General features: G+C 31.7%; 1 protein-coding gene across 2 annotated transcripts; it reads right to left on the bottom strand.

Moving 5' to 3' along the window:
* Positions 1-6,387: 6,387 nt before the first annotated feature.
* On the bottom strand, positions 6,388-8,287 carry LOC114190258 (protein RGF1 INDUCIBLE TRANSCRIPTION FACTOR 1-like). Of its 2 annotated transcripts, none has more exons than XM_028079070.2 (4): positions 8,001-8,287; positions 7,700-7,882; positions 7,337-7,552; positions 6,388-6,934 (listed from the first exon to the last, which is right to left on the bottom strand). In XM_028079070.2, exons 1-4 carry the CDS (start codon positions 8,001-8,003, stop codon positions 6,719-6,721), a joined length of 618 nt encoding a protein of 205 aa, XP_027934871.1. In that variant the 5' UTR covers positions 8,004-8,287; the 3' UTR covers positions 6,388-6,718. The 2 variants fall into 2 exon arrangements, with proteins under 2 accessions (XP_027934871.1, XP_027934870.1); XM_028079069.2 differs by having other exon boundaries at positions 7,700-7,885; positions 8,001-8,284.
* Between the last annotated feature and the right edge of the window lie 12,249 nt (positions 8,288-20,536).

The following is a 20,536-nucleotide window of genomic DNA, read 5'->3' on the forward strand; positions in this document are numbered from 1 at the left end:
CAACATGGGTAATAGCATAGGACCGGAAAATAAGAGGTATTTTACATTGAAACATTAAGTTGCGTGCAACATTCAAAATGTGTTGGTATTTCCTTACACTACAAAATTTTTTGAGGGGTTTCTACACAACTAGTTTGGTGGATAATACATTGACTATCATATAAACTATCCCAAGAAAATTCATATCCATTATCCGGTCATATTACCTTAATTTTGCAATTGAATTGATTATGAAAAAGGTTAATGAATCTACTCAGAGCAACCCTAGTCTCAACTTTTTGATTTCGTTAGAAATATCAAAGTATACCTACTAAAATCATCAATAACAGTTAGGAAATATTTATAACCTTAAATAAAAGCAATGTTAAAAGGTCATAATGTAAACTCCATTTGCACAAGGGCTAACTTAGGATCTTTAAGGTTAGAACCATGTAGAAAATTTAGAAAATTAGTGAGAAGGTGGATTGGAAAGTGGCTAAAACTCTAAGTTGGACAATATTTTAGAAACTCACTAAGATAAAATAGTTAAACTCTAATATTTCAGAATACAACTCAACTTATCTCATTGATATAAATGGTTCAACTTATATAGAAACATAGCCATCATAATTACAAAGATCCATTAATTGAAATTACATCCTACTTAAGTTAATAACAATCTCAATGCTTAATGGTTGATTGTAATTGAAATTATAAAAACCAAAAGTCATCCAAAAGCATTCAACTATTCATCTTGGTCTCCCAAAGGCTGATGACTAAGTTTTCAATTGGGCCCTTATTACAACTTGATATAAAACCAAACTAAAGCTCATTAATTGATTAGCCCATAACATAATTTGGTAAGCCAATTTTACAAAGGATTGAGTCATTATTTAAACAAACTAATCACTTAAAAAAATGAAGCGATGTGGCGCGTTAGTCCTCCTCCATTTGGGCCATGATACAATTCACCACATTGGTCTTTTCTCCTTGAAACTCGGGCTTGTATTCTAATATTGTGGAGAACACTTGTTGAAAAGCTTGTTTTGCTTTCCTTTATCTAGCCTTTTTTATAGGTCCTCTAAGTCCTTTAAGTGGATCCTTACCCTTGCTCATGGTCATGTCCACATTCGGTCCCTTTATGTCTATATGAATGAGATCAAAACTTTGTTCAACACGAGTATAGCTATGATTGAAAGGAAGATTATGTTGTTTAGCAAAGTGATACACATCACAAACACATTTTTCTTGAAATTGAACATATCTAAAGTTATGACTAATATGTTTCAAAATCTTATCAGAAGGGTGGCCAAGTTTGAGGTGTTAGAGATTTTTGTCATCGCTTTATCTACTCATTCCTTGATTTGCATCCAAAGCATTAACAAAGTGATGGCAAGCTCCTAGCCATGGGACCAATCACAAGAAGCATGACCAAACACATTCAAGAAGAGTTAAAGTCATTTGTGGAAGGTGTGCCCAAGATCTTATTCTCTTGTGCCACTTTGGGGCACTTTTAGTAGAGTAGGTTTATTTTGGGTCTTATATCATAAGCCAAGTAGTGTAGGGTTCTGGTCAACATGGGTCAACATAGGTCAACACCCATGGTTGACCCAAAAGGGGCGCATATTATGGTTGACTTTAGAGTCAGCATGCGCCTATAGAGCCTTGTTCTCCAAGCTTGAGAGGTGTCCCATCTTGGGAGGTAATGACCATGTGTCCTCCTCCTAATGGAGAAGATTTCTCCTTAGTCGTGGCCATGTGTCCTTCTAACCATGGAGAGGATTTTCCCATAATAATGGCCACATGTCATCCTCCTAATGGAGATAACTTTTCCTAGGCCTCCAAGTTAGTGTAATTAGGGTTTTGCTTTTCCAAATTTGGAGACACCTCTAAGGTTACTTGGCTAATAAATAGAGGTGTCTCCCCCTTGTAAAAACTACTTTGATATTAGTAATGAAATGTTGCCAAATTATTAAGCCAACTTATTTTTCTCCAAAGTCAAGACTAGAGCATCCCATGTGGTATCCTCTAGCCACCTTCCTCTAGAGTTTCCCAACCTCTCTAGAGAGCACCCAAATACCACATTTCCTTCACCTAAGTCACTAAAATCGAGAGCATCAACCATCCTTGGACTCATCTTCTTGCTTAGAGCTTCCTAGCTTAAGGAGGAAGACATTAGAAAGTGTTCTACTTATGCAACCTTCAAGACATATAATCCATTTTGTAGGTCAGTCTGTCTAATCATCTTCCAAGATTTCACATCTTGTATCTAACCATCCTTAGAAGTAAAGGTTAGTTTACAAATATAGGAATTAGTGATACATTGTACAAATAAGAGATTAAACATGAATTCAAGTATGTATAAGACATATTTTAAGGAAAAGTTATCAAAAAACTTCACAATTCCCTCATTTTTTTTGTAACATATGATCCATTAGGAAGTTTGACCCGAATAGGTGTTATTCTATGAAAGTTTATAAAATGTGATATATGATCAATAGCTTTTGTATCTATTATCAAAGAAATATTACCATGCTTACCTTTAGCAAGATTTTTAGTCTTAAACTTGCCACTAAAATTGTTCCCCTTATGTCCAATGTCTTACTATGTTTGTTCTTGAGTAAACTAATTTAACTTAGCATTTGAATTTTGTTGATTGGTTTTGTCTGTACTATCAGTATTTGCATCATTCATGTCAATCTTCCCATCATTAATCATATTGTTCACTTTTCCTTAATAATCACAATCACCCTTATGCTTATACCAAGTAGGAAAACTATGCTTTAAGTAGCATTCCTCTACAGTGTGGTATAATTTGTAGTAGTTGGTGCATTGTTTCCAATTATTCTATGCATGACATCTTCCATGTCCTTGAGTCTTTTGCTTCCAATTTCCTTGGTTTCTAGATAAATTTATGATTGAAATATTTTTAGTGAAAATGTTATTTGTAAGTTGTCTTTCTTGTTGTATGACAATCAAGAAGACCTTGTTAATGCTTGGCAAAGGTTCCATTAGCAATATTTGCGTCTTGACTTCTTTATGTTTGACAACGTTCTTGATCAAAGAATAATTGCACTTTATTTTACATGTGCAATTTGGAAAAGGTCTTAAAGATTCTAGTTCCTCCCACAAAACTTTCAAATTTGTAAAAAATGCTTTAACACTTCTTTCTCCTTGTCATATGGAATGTATATGTTGTAGGAGGTCCGAAATTCTAAAACGATCTCCCTTGGAGAACATTTCTTTCATGTTTTCCTAAAGGGTCCTAGCATCTTCAATGTAAATAATACTTTGTGCAATCTATTAATTAAGAGTTATGGTGATCCAAGAGATGAACATCATGTTGCATCTTTTCCAAACTTCTTGTAACCCAGAATCATCTTGAGGAATAAACAAACATTCGTCGATAAACTTCATGTTATTCTTTGAAAGCAACACACGTCGCATGTCATGCTCTAGGGATGATAGTTTGTGCAATCTAGTTGTTGATTGATAAGATTCTAGGATTCTCTCCTAGATGTAGATAATAAGGACTTCTTAGGTTTTGATACATGTCCATCGCGTTTTGATTGGTACTCGTTGATGCCATAAAACTTGAAACCTTTTCAAAGAACAAGTGAAAAAGACACAAGAAGAAAAGAAAGAATGAACTAATGAGATAAAGATTGAACCGAGAAGATAAAGAAAGAAAAAGATTACAGCGGAAGTAAAGCAGGCTATACCCGCTTTGATACCATACTGATTTTTTTCACAAGGTGGATAACAAAGAAAGTTGTACCTAATCGGCACTGTTTTTAGTATGGAACCAGACGATCTCAAGAATCCTCTGTGTCGATCCTCCCTCCGCTCCTCTCTGGACTCTCCCTGGATCTGCTCATTGCGTGAACTCCGAGGGTGGGGTACCTGTAGGCACTCTGACGCTCAAGTCAAGTAGTGATTCGATATGAGGCGTATGTAGCAAAGTGAGAAAAACATACCTTTGTGTAGTCATTAGACCCTAATTTATATTAATCTCTTAGCAAACCTATTATTATTATTTGCGGGTCGTTCGTATTCGAGGATCAACTCTTTCCTTTCTGACTAAGATTGTATACGTTGGTCTTTCCTTATTTACTGAGATTGTTCGTTTGTACCTCGTCAAGGATCAACTCTTTCCTTTTTGACTAAGATTGTTCGTCTGTACCTTGTCAAGGATCAGCTCTTTCTTTTTTGACTGAGATTTGTTCTCTATATCTTGTCAAGGATCAACTTTTTCCTTATTTAATGAGATTACGCGTTACTCCTCTGCACCTCTACAAAAAAACAGTCTCATTTTCCATCCATAACATTATTGGGCCAGGATATACACGGCCAAATGGGTCGAGATATACCCGGCCTTCTTACCTTGCCCATGCCCCTATGGTGCTTTATGTTTTGTTGGGATTGCAAAGCGAACACCCTCCATCGAGCCGAGATGTGGCCAACCCTGTCTGGGCAGGGATGATCCCGACCATCTACGCATCTGGTTGGGTCGGGATGTTACCGGCCTACACCTACAAAAGTAAAACACAAGTATGCACAAAATGTTAAAGAATTTTACTAGGATATAAAGTATCAGATGAAAACGAAACACACAAATACAAAAGAAGAAGTCTAAAATAAAATTATACATTTCTTAATTACTAGAAGTGTATAATTTTTTCATATCTTTATTCATGTGCAAGGAGAGTGATACAACATGTATAGGAGAAAGAAAAGTTCACTCACACTACCTTATAATAATGTGTGAAGAGAATAAACTCTAATTACTTTACGTATAAATTAGACATTAAAATTATGTTTAATATAAAAAATATCATTATAAATTCCTAAATTATTGATATAAGATTCGTCCCCTTTTTAGTTCCATCTCTAAATACACACGTACACATTAATTAGAATCAACCACACTTGATGAAAAAGGGAAATTAAAATTGCTATGAAAAGGGTTCAATGAAGCAATGACAGCTAAATATTATAAGGACTAGTCTTGGATATCAACAAATCAATAACATACTTAGAAAATTCCCCATTTTATGTTACTCTTTCCGAGACATTGTGATAAAATAAAACACCTAAATGTCTCTCGATAATTTGGATGTCTCACATTATTTTATTTTATTTTACTTTATTTTTCATAGTGTCCAATGATCATTCTTTACTTGTCAATTTTGTGTACATGTTAATTGCATTGTGGTCATTTTCTGAGTACATGAATTGCAAGTGAATGTTCCAGAAAAGAAGATGAAACAAGTTAATTTGAAGCGAATTGCTGTGATGATTAAGTGTGAAAAGACTAAGCAATTGTAACTTCAGATTTAATATCCTAAAGTGATAGGTGTACTTATAATTAGGAAACTATAGCATTGAAAATGAATGAGGAATTTTTCAAACAAATTAATAGTTTGATAAAAAAGATATATATGCACGTTTGAACAATGTATTATGAAAAATGAAAAATGAGAAAGTCCATTTTATTATTTGTTTACACTAATGAAATTTAAAATGTAATCCTCACTTTAAAAATAGATTGAAAATAAAGTTAATTTATAAGATATAAATAAATATAATTATCAGTTTACAAGTTAATTTTGTAATAAAAAATGTATTTAAACTCATTTTTTTATTGATTGTTATAAAAAATATTACAATTAAAGGTTTTTTAGAGAGGAAGATTGAATAATGGTTAAAGTTAAATAATAGTGTAACAACTAAATCCGTATTGAATGAGGATGTTCATGTTATTAAAAACTCAAAAAGAATATCTTAATTAACGTATGTAGTGTAGTTATATTTGGGTGACACGCGTTTTCAGAATTGAAAACTTTGAGTAGGGATCAATTCATATCTGCTCTACCTAATTGCCTTGGCTCATGGATTTAATTATGTAACAGCGAAAACGACACTACCTAATTATAAAACACAATAATTGATTCATATTTGTTACCATTTCCATTTTCATAATTTTCCTGTTCACAAATCCATGAAGTGGATAGGATAGAGAGAAAGACACATAAACTACAAAATTACAAGAATAAGAGCAGAAGGGGTAGAAAGTGCCGATTTGTGTTTGGCTCTAAAACATTACATGCAAACATCAATGAATGTACAAGTACAAATTCTGGTGAGTAAATAGTATCACAGTCAAGTCACACCCTTTTTCATTATGAAAAATATATATAACTAAAAAGGGTAATTTAAAAATTTAAAATTAACTTTGAGAAAAAAAGTTCCTACCTAGACATTATTATTATTGTTATTATTATAATGTAAACGGTGTAGTTAACTTGATGTAAACGCCCATGTGGATGGTGGACCATGGAAAACTATGAAACGGAGTCCACAAAGTGCTGCTTTTCAATTTCTTAATGACATGTACACTGGCAACTATTAAATATTAAACAAATATGCATTATTGGTTCTTCACAAGGGATAATTTGTTGTTTTGGGACCCAAACCTCAAAAGAAGGAACTTTCCTATATACCCTTTCCTTTCTTTTGCTTTCCCACTTCATGGACATTGGACAAGTTGTGACACCCTCCACCAAAGCCTACCATTTCTTTTTCTCTTTACTGAAAAAAATAAATTATACCAGCCAGATTCCCCCCAAAGAGGGGTTAATTGTTTGAAAGAAAAAAAAAATGGTTGAATATATGTGGAGTATATATGCATGTAGCACCAAGTTTGAGGGTAAAAAGAAAATAATAAATTATTGATTAATTAGGAGGCAAAAGGTGCCCTATGAGGAATGCCTTTTCTTCGCCTTGCGTTTGAAGCAGGTGGAGAAGGCGTGGCCGGGTACATGTCTTGTTGTGAGCCTTCACGCAATTCTTCTTCTTGGTGATGCCTTGAAGAAACCAATCTCCTTGACATGCCCTCCATTGTTGGTGTCTCGTTTTTAGAATCCAAATCCCCATTTCTCTTTATTCCCACAAGCTATATATTTCAAACAATACTTGGCATTAATTATTTTAATTCATTATGCCATGTTCGCTACCAATATAAATATACCTCTAAGATTGTTATTATAAATGTATACCAAAATGTCAATGGAAGAAGATTAGATAAATAGATAGCTATACGCACATTCATTCACACATGATGATTAATGGCGGTGGAAATATAATTATGATGTTGATGGGCTTTCAAATGTAGGTGACGATGTACGGGTGGTGGGTGTTATCCCCATATGACAAAGGTAAATTGAGATGTGAATTATGCTCATTTTGATAATGATATGATATGAACAATGGTGTATGGTTGTGTGAGAGTGAAATTAAACTAAAATAATATCAATATTAATATTAATAATAATAATTAATCAAGATAATGTCTCACCTTACACCCCAAAGAACAGAACCGAAATGGGTCCAAGAGGCTTCTTCCACAAATCTCACAAATGTGAGCAACGCCTTTCCCTGACTTCGGTTGAGGCCTCTCGTTCAGAAATAAAACTCTCGCACTGTTAATCACATACGTTTGCACTCCACTGATGTCCAACACCTTCTGAATTTCCGACACCCTCACCACATCGTGATACGAAGATCGCCTTATCTGATAATAATCAACAATCAACAACAACGGTAACACACAATCAGCACAATCGGCACAATCACGAAACACACAGGTTTGACTCTGACAGAAAACGCAAATGGCAGCAATGAGAAATTAAGTAAACGTAATTATGCAATGCGATTCCACCTGAATCACTCGGTGATCTTTGTGTCGCGAGGATCGGCAATAGAAGCAAAACGCATCCTCGTTACAATCCAAACAAAACATGTTACATTCGCTTCTCGCAGCGTCTCCATGAACGCGACACACATTGAAAAACGATGTGGTTAGGAGTGGCTCAAACCATGGAGGCACCACCATTGTCGCGTCCTGCTAAAAAAATCGATAGCAAAAACAAAACAAAAAAATCAACAAACACAGAAAAGAATGATTTAGTTGTATAATTGGAGTGGTGTGTATGTTGTGTAAGATAAATACATGCACATACCATGGCAGAAATTGATGAAGAATGATGTAATGTGGTTCAATGGTGGAGTGAGGAAGGCATTGAGCTGTGAAAAGTAGAACGGAGAAAATGGAGAAATGAGAGAGAGAGAGAGAGAAAGAGTGAAACTAAGAATTCAACAAGACAGAAGAAGCTAAGACTATAGAGACAAAGGGTGAATAAAGAATTGGGGGTGGGAATGGAGGGTTGAGATTGAAATAGGTGGCGAAGGTGAATGAAAGGCGTTGGATGCGAATGAGGTGAAGTGTCTGTGCTTACGCTACTTTGGATCTTGTTTGCGTCTCGTTGGAAGTGGCACAAGGTTGGGTCGGCTACGCATCAGCATCACCTCCTCAAATAGCTGTATCTCTCAGATTCATCCACGATCAGGGAAACCACTCTCCACGTGGCATCACATCCACCGTCCAAAATCCTTTCTTGACCCACTTTCCCATGCTACGCCATCACCTACTTCATCCAAACTCCAACTACAGACACATATACACACTCATACATATGTCACCTTAGTTTCACACTAATAATAAATAAATTAATAAATTAATTATACCAGATTTTAATGCTCTTCGTACCGCTATGGAATAAATTCACTTTCTTAATCTATTATTGTTGGGGTGCGTGATTAAAAATTATATTTTTATGCCTTTATTAAGTCACAGGCGTAATTAAATTTAAGTACACAGTTTTTTTTTTTTATACTTTATGTATCTGTTGCATGTATTTGTTCCTTGGAGACTGTGATGTAAAAAAAATGATTTAATAATTATTGAAGAATTTTGAGAAGAAGACAAAAGGATGAATGTGTTATTATTAGAACTTTATTAGGGTGGGCTTTGAAAGAAAAGGGTGGTTTGGGATTTGGCATGCCATATTTGCATGGTCTTTATATTTTGACGTAGTAAACGTGATACACTGTATCTATAGTCATCACATAATTACATAATTACATGGTAGTTGGGGAACATATAGAATATTTTTCTCCTCCTCATCAATAGTTTAATTCAGATTAAAGGAAACTCATATATATTTATTACAAAAATTAAGTTTAAAATTACCGAGTAATGTTTTAATAATAATAATATATTTTGATATTGCGTGTTTAGTAAATTCTTTAAAATTCTAAACTTGTTGGCCCGTGTATGTTAATTTATGTCTAATAATTTAGTTAGATGTAACCCTTTGGTGAATAGACTAATGATGAAATTTGTGAAAAATAAAAATGCAAAAAATAAATGGAAATAATTGTAATATTAGTCAGACAAATATTAAGTCATTTATATTGCCTATTAAGTCGTTTATACTAAGGTTGAAATAACTAAGGAATTATTATTTTTTAAAATAAATTTATAACTCTTAAAAGTGATTACAGGAAAACGAAAACTCAATCTGAACCATATTATTTATATCCTATAACCGTAAAACTAAAGCTGTAATTGTTCAAAATAAATCTCTTGTTTTATTGAGTTATTATTTAAAATTTTGTTAAATTAGTTGTCAGTTTAGTTTCAAACTTCCATAATAAGCTGTTTCAATGTTTACTATAAAAACAAACGACAAAAGTAAAGGGGTGATGTTATGAGGGGTCGTATGATATGAACCGGTGTCTTGTTTTCTGCACAAATTTATTGGATGTTTACGGTTGACTTTCATTTAACTCTTACCAAATAATCGTTTATAGTAAATATAAAAAGTAAATGTAATTTTATTTTATTGAGCCTGATTTAATATAAATTTAAACTAAAATTGAACCAAGTTTAATTTCCTTGTGCTATTAAAGAAATTAAAAAAATGTATTAAATATTTTAAAAAATTTGTAGAAGATATCTTTTTACAAAAAAAGAAATGTAAAAAAGCTGTTAAATATTTTGCAATAAAATCCTATTACATAAAAAAGTATATTCTTATTCTTTTTTATAATTATTTTTATTTTATAATTTTAATTTTCTTTCCTATTCTTTAATAAACTACATAATTTTACAATTGAAAATTACATTTTATATTTGTTATCATTAAAAACTACATAAATACTAATTAAAATATAGTTAAATTTCAAAACAACTATATATTAATATTTGTTAATTGATAATTAACCCTAAATATATAATATTATATTTAAAAATAATAAATATTTTAGTTCGATTCTGATTGGTTCCTTTTTTTAATCTAAAGTAACCTAATAAAATTTAGAAAATAGATAATTTTTAAAAGAAAATCAACTTTTTCGTGGTTTAGATTGATCTTCGTGAGTTCCTAATTATTTTACTGGTCTTAATTTTTTAAAATTATTTCAATCAATTATCTTCCTTGGTAATAATGGAAACTAGAAATAAAAACAATACAATTGTTCATGAATTTACCAACAAATTTTCAAAAAAAAATAATTATCAACCAATCTACCAATCAATTTGAAAAAACAAAAGTCATTATTGATAGATTTATGATGAATTTTAGCACGATATAGTCAAAACTAAAATAAGAACTTTGTTGTCTATTTTATTTACGAAATTTATCCACAAAAATATCCATTTGTAATAAAATTCTAAATTATTAATGAATTTACTAACATATTTTACCGATATATTCATTATCAACAAATATTTTTATCAATAATTAAATTCATAAAATTCGTTAAAATTTCTATTTTATCAATGATTTTTTTTATCGGTTAAACTCCGTAAGAAATATAGTATTTTCTTGTGACATGTATTAATTTGTTGGCTTAATATCTCTTTTCATTATAATATTTATAATAATTAATTAATTTTATTAATTAATTTGTTGGCTTAATTATTCAATATAGTTATAATATTTATTATAAGGATCCAATATAATCATTTTTATTATATTAATATTAGAGAGTGATGATTTAATAAAGTAATACCTTTATATGCATGAAAAGTACTTATATTTTTCTTCCAAACAAAATACATAGCTTTTATATAAGAAAAACACATGAATGAATTTTAGTACACTAATTTCACATGCACATTAAACAAAACCTTTTAATAGAGTAATACATTTATATGCAAGAAAAGTACTTATATTTTTCTGCCAAACAAAATACATTAGCTTTTATATAAGAAAAACACATGAATGAATTTTAGTACATTAATTTCACATGCACATTTAACAAAACCGTTAATTAACGAAATTTTAAATGTGAAAACCTTTAATTCAACATAAAACATGTGAAAAAATTAATTCAGTTAAATTATTTTAAATAATAACAACCTTAGTAGTTTTAAAACCCCACTAGCAAGTAGCATCTTTATAATTAATTAAAATATAAATTGAAATAAAAAACAATGTTAAGGTATGATGTAATAAAATTGTTGGATCTTTCGAGAGAGGATCACCAGGAAGATACAACACCAAGAAACATGAGTACAACCCATATATAAGGGATATGATATCACTCTTAACCCAAAATCGAACGGGACTCGCTTACCTGACATTGGGAAGATACAACACTAATGAGCATGAGCTCAACCCACATACAGGGGATTGACAAGGCGATGAATTTATGAGCCTTGATCCTTGTATGGTGCTTAACTTTCTCCTTTTTACTCAATGTAGGACTTATACTTATTTGGATTCCCCAACAAAAATATCAATACAAATATATTTAAAATTTTAAAACAAAATTTAAACAAAATTCAATATAAAGTATAAATTTAAATAAACTTAATTTTGTTAAAACTATTTAATAAAATTATCAATTCTAATAAAGATATTAGTATAACATTTATATAAAAATTAAATTTAGTCTCAATTTGGAAAATGATGAAATTTCTCTATTTAAAAAGAAAATAGGATTGAATTAAATCAAAATAACAATTATATTGACTAAATTAAAATTTTTCACATGACACTTGGCATTATAGTAACACCTAACATTGTTACTGTCATATTACATTGTCTTTACCACATGGTTGGACGCTCACTTGACAAATAACATAACTTTTTTTTAAAAAAATACAATAAAAGTTAAAAAGAATTAAAAAAAAAGTAAGAAAAATATCGAACTGACACATAACCCATAAGCTAACGTTATTAGTATGATATCAGAAAAAGCCAAATTACATCATATATTAAAATATAAAAATCCAATCGAAATCGAAACGATCAAAATATAAGGAGCTACTTAAAATTTTCGAAACAATATAAAGATCAACCAAATATTTTAACTAAAACTGAAATTACATACCTAATACTTTGTCACGTACATATTAATCATCACTTACATTAATTAATAATCAAGGTAAGACTAAAAAGAGTGTGAAACATCAGGTCAAACCATTTTCTTTCTTGAGAAACTAATTAATGCAAGCTGTAAAACAATAAAAATACACTTTTTCATATCTATCTATATACATATTTACTTGGTCTTTTTTGGAAAAGATTGTCAAAACAAATTAAACCTAAAATATCAACTCCTTAATCCGTCTAAATGAATTAAATTTTATTGCACGATTAAACTCATAAAAATATAACTCAATTTGACAAATTTGGGATGATTTATCATTCTGTTAATATAATTTATTTCTATTTCTTCTGTGACCAGGGATGGCAACGGGGCGGGGACGGGTTTCGCTATCCCATACCCATCCCCGCATAAAAAATTCATCCCCATCCCCATACCCAAACCCAACGGGTATCAAACTTTTTTCCCATCCCCATCCCCATCCCCATCGGGTAACGGGTATAATCTCGTACCCATACCCGTACCCGTGTTCTAACTACTTTAATATTAATTTTTATAAAAGAAAAAAAATTACGGTAAAGAAAACATAATATTATGAAATATTAATATTATGAGGATTTTCTTCGATGCCAAATACCTTAAAATAAATTATAATTGTTTACATTTTATATTAGAATACCAAATAAAATTTCATGTGAACCAAAACATTTATTAAATTTGCAAACTACAACATTGATGAACTTAGTTGATAAAATTAAAAAATATTTCAAAAAAATATAAAAGGAAAAAAATATTCAAATTAAAATATATTTTAAATGTTTGTTTACTTCAATTTTTTAAATTCTAATGAATCTCTTTTTTATACACTAATAAAAGTTATAATATATCACTTGATCAAAATGACACAAAGAACAAATAATAAACATAATAATAAAAGGAAAACAAATATTCAAATTAAAATATATTTTAAATGTTTGTTTACTTCAATTTTTTAAATTATAATGAATCTCTTTTTTATACACTAATAAAATTTATAATACATCACTTGATCAAAATGACACAAAGAACAAATAATAAACATAATAATAAAATTTTGACATAGATTTTGTATCTTTTGAACTTCAATATATGTTGGATAGTGACAAAAAAATATTCATAGCAATTACATTAAATTTTTATATTGTAGTAAATAAAAGTTATTTATACAATTAAAGTGAAAAAAATTACAGTATGATTAATAGTGAGTTATAAAATAACAAATAATTAGATAGAATATATCGAAATATTATTCTACATGATGAAAATAAACAATAAATAAAAATATTAAAAAACTAACAAATGTGTGTTTTAGAAATAATTTGAGAGATTATCGAAAGAAATCGTACAAAAGAAATCAAATGTATAATTAAGGTATGATAAGATGAAAAATACCTTAGAGAACTAATTATTAAATTATGTTTGAAGTGGTTAAAATTAAATAGAAATATCATTAGTGACCAAAAAATTTGTCATTAAATTACAAATAAATTAGTAATTAAATTGGTCACTAAATTAAGTACCGATTCGATCATTGAATCGGTCACTAATTTAGTCATTGATTCAGACAATAAATCAACTACTACCACCAATGACGAAAAATCAGTCACCATTTCATGTTTTTCTTGTAGTGAATTATCATATACTATTCCTAAATATCATTATATATATATATATATATATATATATATATAATTTTAACCACTTCAAACAGAATTTAAAGTGAAAAAATTACATTATGATTAATAATGAGTTATAAAACAAAAAATAATTAGATAGAATATATCGAAATATTATTCTACATGATGAAAATAAAAACAATAAATAAAAATATTAAAAAACTAACAAATGTGTGTTTTAGAAATAATTTGAGAGACTATCGAAAAAAAACAAATCAAATGCATAACTAAGGTATGATAAGACGAAAAATATCTTAGAGAATTAAGAAAACTTTTCAAATATCAACATATATACTTAATGGTTGAAAAATAACGAAAATTATTTTAATGAAAAAAAAGAGTTCTTCAAATTAAACAAAAATTAATAATAATAATAAGTAAATATTTTTTTTATATTACCCTAAATTGAGAGTATAAACATTCTCATGTGAAAGAAAAATTTATAATAAATAAAAATATTAAAAAATAATATAAATATTCAAATATGAGGCATAATTTTTTTTAATTAACATACATCATTTTAACATAATTACATAAAGGTTATGATAAGATAAAAAATATATTGGAGATGAGAATGAGTTTCATGACAAATGAAATAATTAAAAGAAATAAAAAATAGAAAATATATATATATATATATATATATATATATATATATATATAGGGGTTACTTGATTAATTGTGAATATTTTAATAATTTAAACGAGAATGGAGATATGGCGGGGATGGGTATTATGGCGGGTATATGTACATCCCCATACCCATCCCCATCCCCATACCCAACTGAAAAAGTCGGGGATTCCCCATACCCGTACCCATACCCAGTCAATGCGGGGATTCCCCGTCAAAACGGGGACGGGTTCGGACAATACCCACGGGGACGGGTTTATTTGCCATCTCTATCTATGACTAACATATACAATAATGGTTTACAGTTTTTTTAGTTTTTATTTAGTATATGGATTAATTATGGATAATCGATTTAACCATATTTCCCCTTGTAAAATATTAGTAAAGAAGAGAATAGCATGGTTGATTATGTGAAAGGAATGCGACTTATGCGGGTAAGGTATATGAAGCCAACGCTTGGAATCCAAACAAAGAAAGAAAAGTGATTCCCATTGTCATGAATGCTTATAAAATATTGCGGTCAAGACGTGCTTTACTTCCTATTCTTACTAATTTTCATGCTTCTACCGTTTGTTAAGCGTCGCACATTTCGCGTTACGAAGTTCAAGAACGTGATTCAATCGCTAAAAGCCAATACAAACAGAAAAAGGTGAAGGAAAATTTTCATTTCCAAACATTCCAATCTGTTTCTATCTCTTCGGAAAGAAAAAATTGGTTTGGTTAGTTTTTCGTTTTGTTTAATTTAGACTTTCTATTAAAAAATATTTAAGCAAGTTTTTCAATTTTAAAAATGAAATAATGTAACTCTTTCAAGGTTTATTCAGGTTCTTCAATTTTTTAAAACGGAAAAAAAATTAACTCTTTCCCGTTTTCAAATTGACATTATTAGTCTTATAAATGGATACTATTAGAAAATATGGCTCTTCATGACTGAATCTGTGATGAAACTGGTAACATTCAGCAGCGTGATAAAAATGTGCATGAGTGAAAGCAGAGAAAAGAGAAAAACAAAGAGCTTGTTATTGATACTTTGGAAACTGTAAAGTAACGTACATAGAAAAAGGGGATGGAACACCCTTTTATAAAGCAAAACAAAAAAGGAAACAGAAGAAGGTGCGAGAAACAGAAAAGGTGTGGCACGTGTGGCTAATGTGAAGCTCCGTGTGGCTCTAAGACACCCCCCCCGCAAGCGGGCAGTATATATTGTGACTGCCAAGCTTGGAATTAATTTGAGAAAACACTCCAGGAGGAAGAGCTTTTGTTAAGATGTCAGCCAACTGATGGTTTGTTCTAACAGGAAGAAGCTTGATCAAACCTTGTTGGATCTTTTCACGAATGGTGTGGCAGTCAACTTCAATATGCTTTGTACGCTCATGGAAGACAGGATTGTTGGCAATCTTGATGGCATAAGTATTATCACAGTAGACAGAGGCATGTTGTGCTATGGGGAGATTGAGATCATGCATGAGCTGTGCCAGCCATTGTATTTCACAAACAGTCTGAGCCAAGGCTTTGTATTCTACTTCACAAGAACTACGAGACACTATGGTCTGTTTCTTAGATCTCCAAGTGATGAGAGTATTACCTAGATAAACAAGGAAACCAGTCACAGATTTCCTAGTGTCAACACAGCCTGCCCAGTCAGAATCACTATATGCTTTAATGTAAAATTTGCTCTTTGCATCAATGAAGATCCTTTGCCCAACTGTCCTTTTGAGATATCTCAGAATTTTGAAGACAACTTGATAATGCTCTTTAGTTGGGGAAGACACGTATTGGCTAAGGTGATTGACGACATAGGTGATGTCGGGACACGAGTTCATCAGGTATATGAGCTTGCCAATAAGCTTGCGATATGAAGTGGGATTAGGGAGCAATTCTCCATCTGCATGAAACTTAGTAGAGAAATTCATAGGTGTGCTTACAAGAGATGAATCAAGCATTCCAGTATCAGTAAGTAAGTCAATGGTATATTTTCTTTGAGAAAGATCGATGCCATCCTTGTTACGGGCAATCTCAAATCCTAGGAAATAGGTTAAGTCTCCTAGGTTTTTAAGCTTGAATCTTTGATCAAGTAATTGAGTTATATGATTTATGTTTTGAGGGTTATTGCCCATGACAATTATGTTATCTACATAAACAAGGAGAATAGTGATATCATCATGATTATTGTGTATAAATAAGGAGTGATCTGCATGAGATTGTTTAAAACCATGAAGGAGAAGAAAGGATGAAAGTTGTGCATACCATTGCCTACTAGCTTGACGTAAGCCATAAAGAGATTTGTGGAGGAGACATACTTGGCCAGGTTTAGAATTTACCATTCCAGGAGGAATGTCCATGTAAATAACCTCATCTAACTCACCATGTAAGAACGCATTGTTGACATCTAATTGTACTAATTTCCAATTTTGGGCAGCAGCTACAACAAGAATGAATCGAATAGATGCAAGCTTAGCCACTGGTGCGAAGGTATCATGGAAGTCCATCCCTTCAAGCTGAGTGAATCCCTTTGCCACCAAACATGCTTTATGTCTTTCTATGGTTCCATCAGCTTTATGTTTTAATTTGTAGACCCATTTGCATCCTATAACAGAGCAATTGGAAGGATGATTGACGATGCTCCATGTCTGATTTTTCTCAAGAGCTGTTAATTTTGCATTCATCGCCTCTTTCCAATTGGGGTCTTGTATGGCCTCTTTGAAATTCTTTAGTTCCCGATTGTTGTCAATACTGAGAGTGACTTATTGAAAATGAGCCGATAATCTAGATAGAGAAACATATGACTGAATAGGGTATTTAGTGGTCTTTATATGTATATTAGCAAGATTGGTTTCATAATCTTTCAAGTATGCAGGTCTATTTCTATTCCTACCAGATTTTCTATGAACATCAGAATTATGAGCAGGATTATCAGATTCATTACTATTAATATCATCAATGTGTTCTTTGTCAATGTTCTCAATAGTAGATTTAGAAGAATGATCATCATTTGTAAAAATTGAATCAAAGGATTGATTGACATGAAGGCAAACATCATTACTGAAATCATGGTTGTTGTCTATGTTATAGCAACTGGGAAAAATATCCTCATAAAATAAAACATTTTGAGAGATTTTAATATCATGGTTCTTCAGATCAAAAACAATGTAGCCTTTTGTATGCATGGGAAAACCAAGAAAAACACAAGATTTGGCACGTGGCTCAAACTTAGAATGATTGGCAGATAAGGTTTGCATAGAACATAAACATCCAAAGACCTTGAGATTTTTGTAATCATAAGCATTACCATAAAGCTTTTCATGAGGGGTGCAATTTTTTAGAAGAGGAGTGGGAGTTATATTGATCAAAAACACAACATGAGTTAGAGCATATGACCAAAAGCAAGTGGAAATTTTTGATTGGAAAATTAAAGATAGTGACATTCAATAAGTGTTGATGCTTTCTTTCAGCGACCCCATTTTGTTCAGGGGTTTCAACACAACTAGTTTGGTGAATTATACCCTTTGAATTGAAGAAATCATCATTTTAAATTCATGCCCATTATCACTTCTAGTCACTTTCACTTTAGTCTCAAATTGGTTTTCAACAAGATTGACAAAGTTAATAACATGGTTTCTAGTATCATATTTGTTTTTCATTAGATAAAACCAGCAATATCTACTATGATCATCAATGATAATGAGAAAATAACGATGGCCATGCAAAGAAGGAGTGGGTGAAGGTCCCCATATATCAATATGTATAACATCAAAACATTTCACAGCATGAGATTCACTAACAGAGAAGGGTAACTTTCTTTGTTTAGACATATGACAAATATCACAGTATTCATTGCCAAAATCAATGTAATTGTATTTATTGTGTAGCGCATGTAATCTTTTATCAGATAAATGGCCAAGTCTCTTGTGCCAAACTATGCTACTAACAGAATTAACAAAGCTAACATTACTAGACATATCAGACATGGTGTAAAGACCCTCATGGAGGCTAGCTGAACCAATCATCCTTCTGCTCAATTGATCCTGAAAGAAACATCCTTTGTTAGTGAATGTAATATGGACATGAGAATCCATAATCAATCTAGAAGTCGATATCAAATTATAGTTAAAATCAGGTATGAATAATACATTATGCAGAGTAATGTTGTCATTCAGTTTTATAGTCCTTTTATGTGTAGCATTAACACATGTTCCATTGGGCAAATTTACTTTAATGTTCCTAATTTTATTATAGGATGCAAAGCATTCAAGACTCATGGCAACGTGATCAGTTGCTCCAGAGTCTAAAATCCACTTTTGCTTACTGTGAAAAGAGTTGGTGCATGAAAAGATGTTACCTGCATCATGGCCTTTTGTCGTTAAGCTCCCAATGTGACTACCTTTGTTGCCTATTTCAGAATCCTCTCCAGGTTTAATGAGAGCCATTAAAGCTTGGAATTGCTGGAGAGTAAGTTTCATATCTTCTTCTTCTTTGTCAGCTTTGGTATCACCATTCTTGGTCTTTGCATTGAAGGTCTTGGGTGGAAAACCATGCTTCTTTTAACATACATCCACAGTATGTCCAGTCTTCCCACAATGAGTGCAAATGCGTTTTCCCTTGTTGTTAGGGAAGCCATTCTTCTTATAGCAAACGGTCTCAGTGTGGCCACTTTTTCTGCAGAACGAACATGTTGATGGATTCATGACTGCAACAATCTTGTTGTCCGAATGGGGAACAGTGTTGCTTCCATTCAACTGTTGTTCTTGCTGTAAAACATATGAAAAAAATTTCGAGATAGGGGGTAAGGGTTCCATCAAAAGAACGTGTGATTTCACATTACCATATTGTTCACTCAACCCTCATAGGAACTGCATCGCACGATCTTCTGCCTTTCTTTGTGCGATTAATTCCGAACTTTTGTAAGAACCATTGCAGCATATAGGATCGGGTCTGAAGTTCTCTAATTCGTCCCAGATAATTCTCATCTTTGTAAAATATTCACTAACCGTTTGTTCTCCCTGTTTCAATTGCGCAACATCCATTTGAAGATCGGATATGCAGAGTAAATCACCTTGAAAGAAACGAACCCTAAGATCTTTCCATATCTCTTCAGCATTCTCCATCCATAATATGCTCTGCCTGATTTGTGGAGACACCGAGTGAACGATCCACGAGACAACCATATCATTGCATCTTGTCCAAGCATTGTGGATAGAATCATCCTTGTCAGGTTCTACGGCAGACCCATTTACGAACTGAAGCTTGTTCTTCGCACTTAGAGCGGTAAGCATGGATCTCCTTGAGTGGTAATTGGTGGAATCCAGGACGGGAGAAACAAGAGAAACGGTTGGGCTCTCCCAGAATGTAGATACAAATAGCTCTCACTTGTAATTGGAGGCTTTTCATTCTTTACTTCTTTAGCCATGATACGATCAATCAACAAGAAGATAGAAAGATTATGCAAGAAGATGAAAAAGAAAAGATAAAAGAATCAGAGTAATGAACTAGGCGCAACAGACCTCTTCAAACAAAGAGCTCTGATACCATATTAGAAAATATGGCTCTTCATGACTGAATCTTTGATGAAACTGGCAACGTTCAGCAGCGTGATAAAAAGGTGCATGAGTGAAAGCAGAGAAAAGAGAAAAACAAAGAGCTTGTTATTGATACTTTGGAAACTGTAAAGTAACGTACATAGAAAAAGGGGATGGAACACCCTTTTATAAAGCAAAACAAAAAAGGAAATAGAAGAAGGTGTGAGGAACAGAAAAGGTGTGGCACATGTGGCTCATGTGAAGCTCTATGTGGCTCTAAGAGATATTGTGCTTTAATTAAAAATTATATTATGTGTAAAATAAGATGGTCAATTTTGTTTGTTGGCAATTTTAATGTTAAATTAATGGAAATTGATCATACTAGTGTAAAATATAAATTATGTTGTAGAGTTTCTTTGGTCCTATTATAAAAAAGGATGTGACTGTATTTTTGCA

Source organism: Vigna unguiculata, chromosome 7, assembly GCF_037176805.1.
Source record: "Vigna unguiculata cultivar grain cowpea cultivar isolate G323 ecotype 2 chromosome 7, ASM3717680v1, whole genome shotgun sequence".
Lineage (NCBI taxonomy): Eukaryota > Viridiplantae > Streptophyta > Magnoliopsida > Fabales > Fabaceae > Vigna > Vigna unguiculata.

Excerpts from the sequence above, each read along its gene's own strand:
- LOC114190258 (XM_028079069.2), bottom strand. Across the intron at positions 7,553-7,699 it reads AAGATCACCGAGTGATTCAG|ATAAGGCGATCTTCGTATCA; the intron begins GTGGAATCGCAT and ends GATTATTATCAG. Across the intron at positions 6,935-7,336 it reads TCTGTTCTTTGGGGTGTAAG|CTTGTGGGAATAAAGAGAAA; the intron begins GTGAGACATTAT and ends TGAAATATATAG.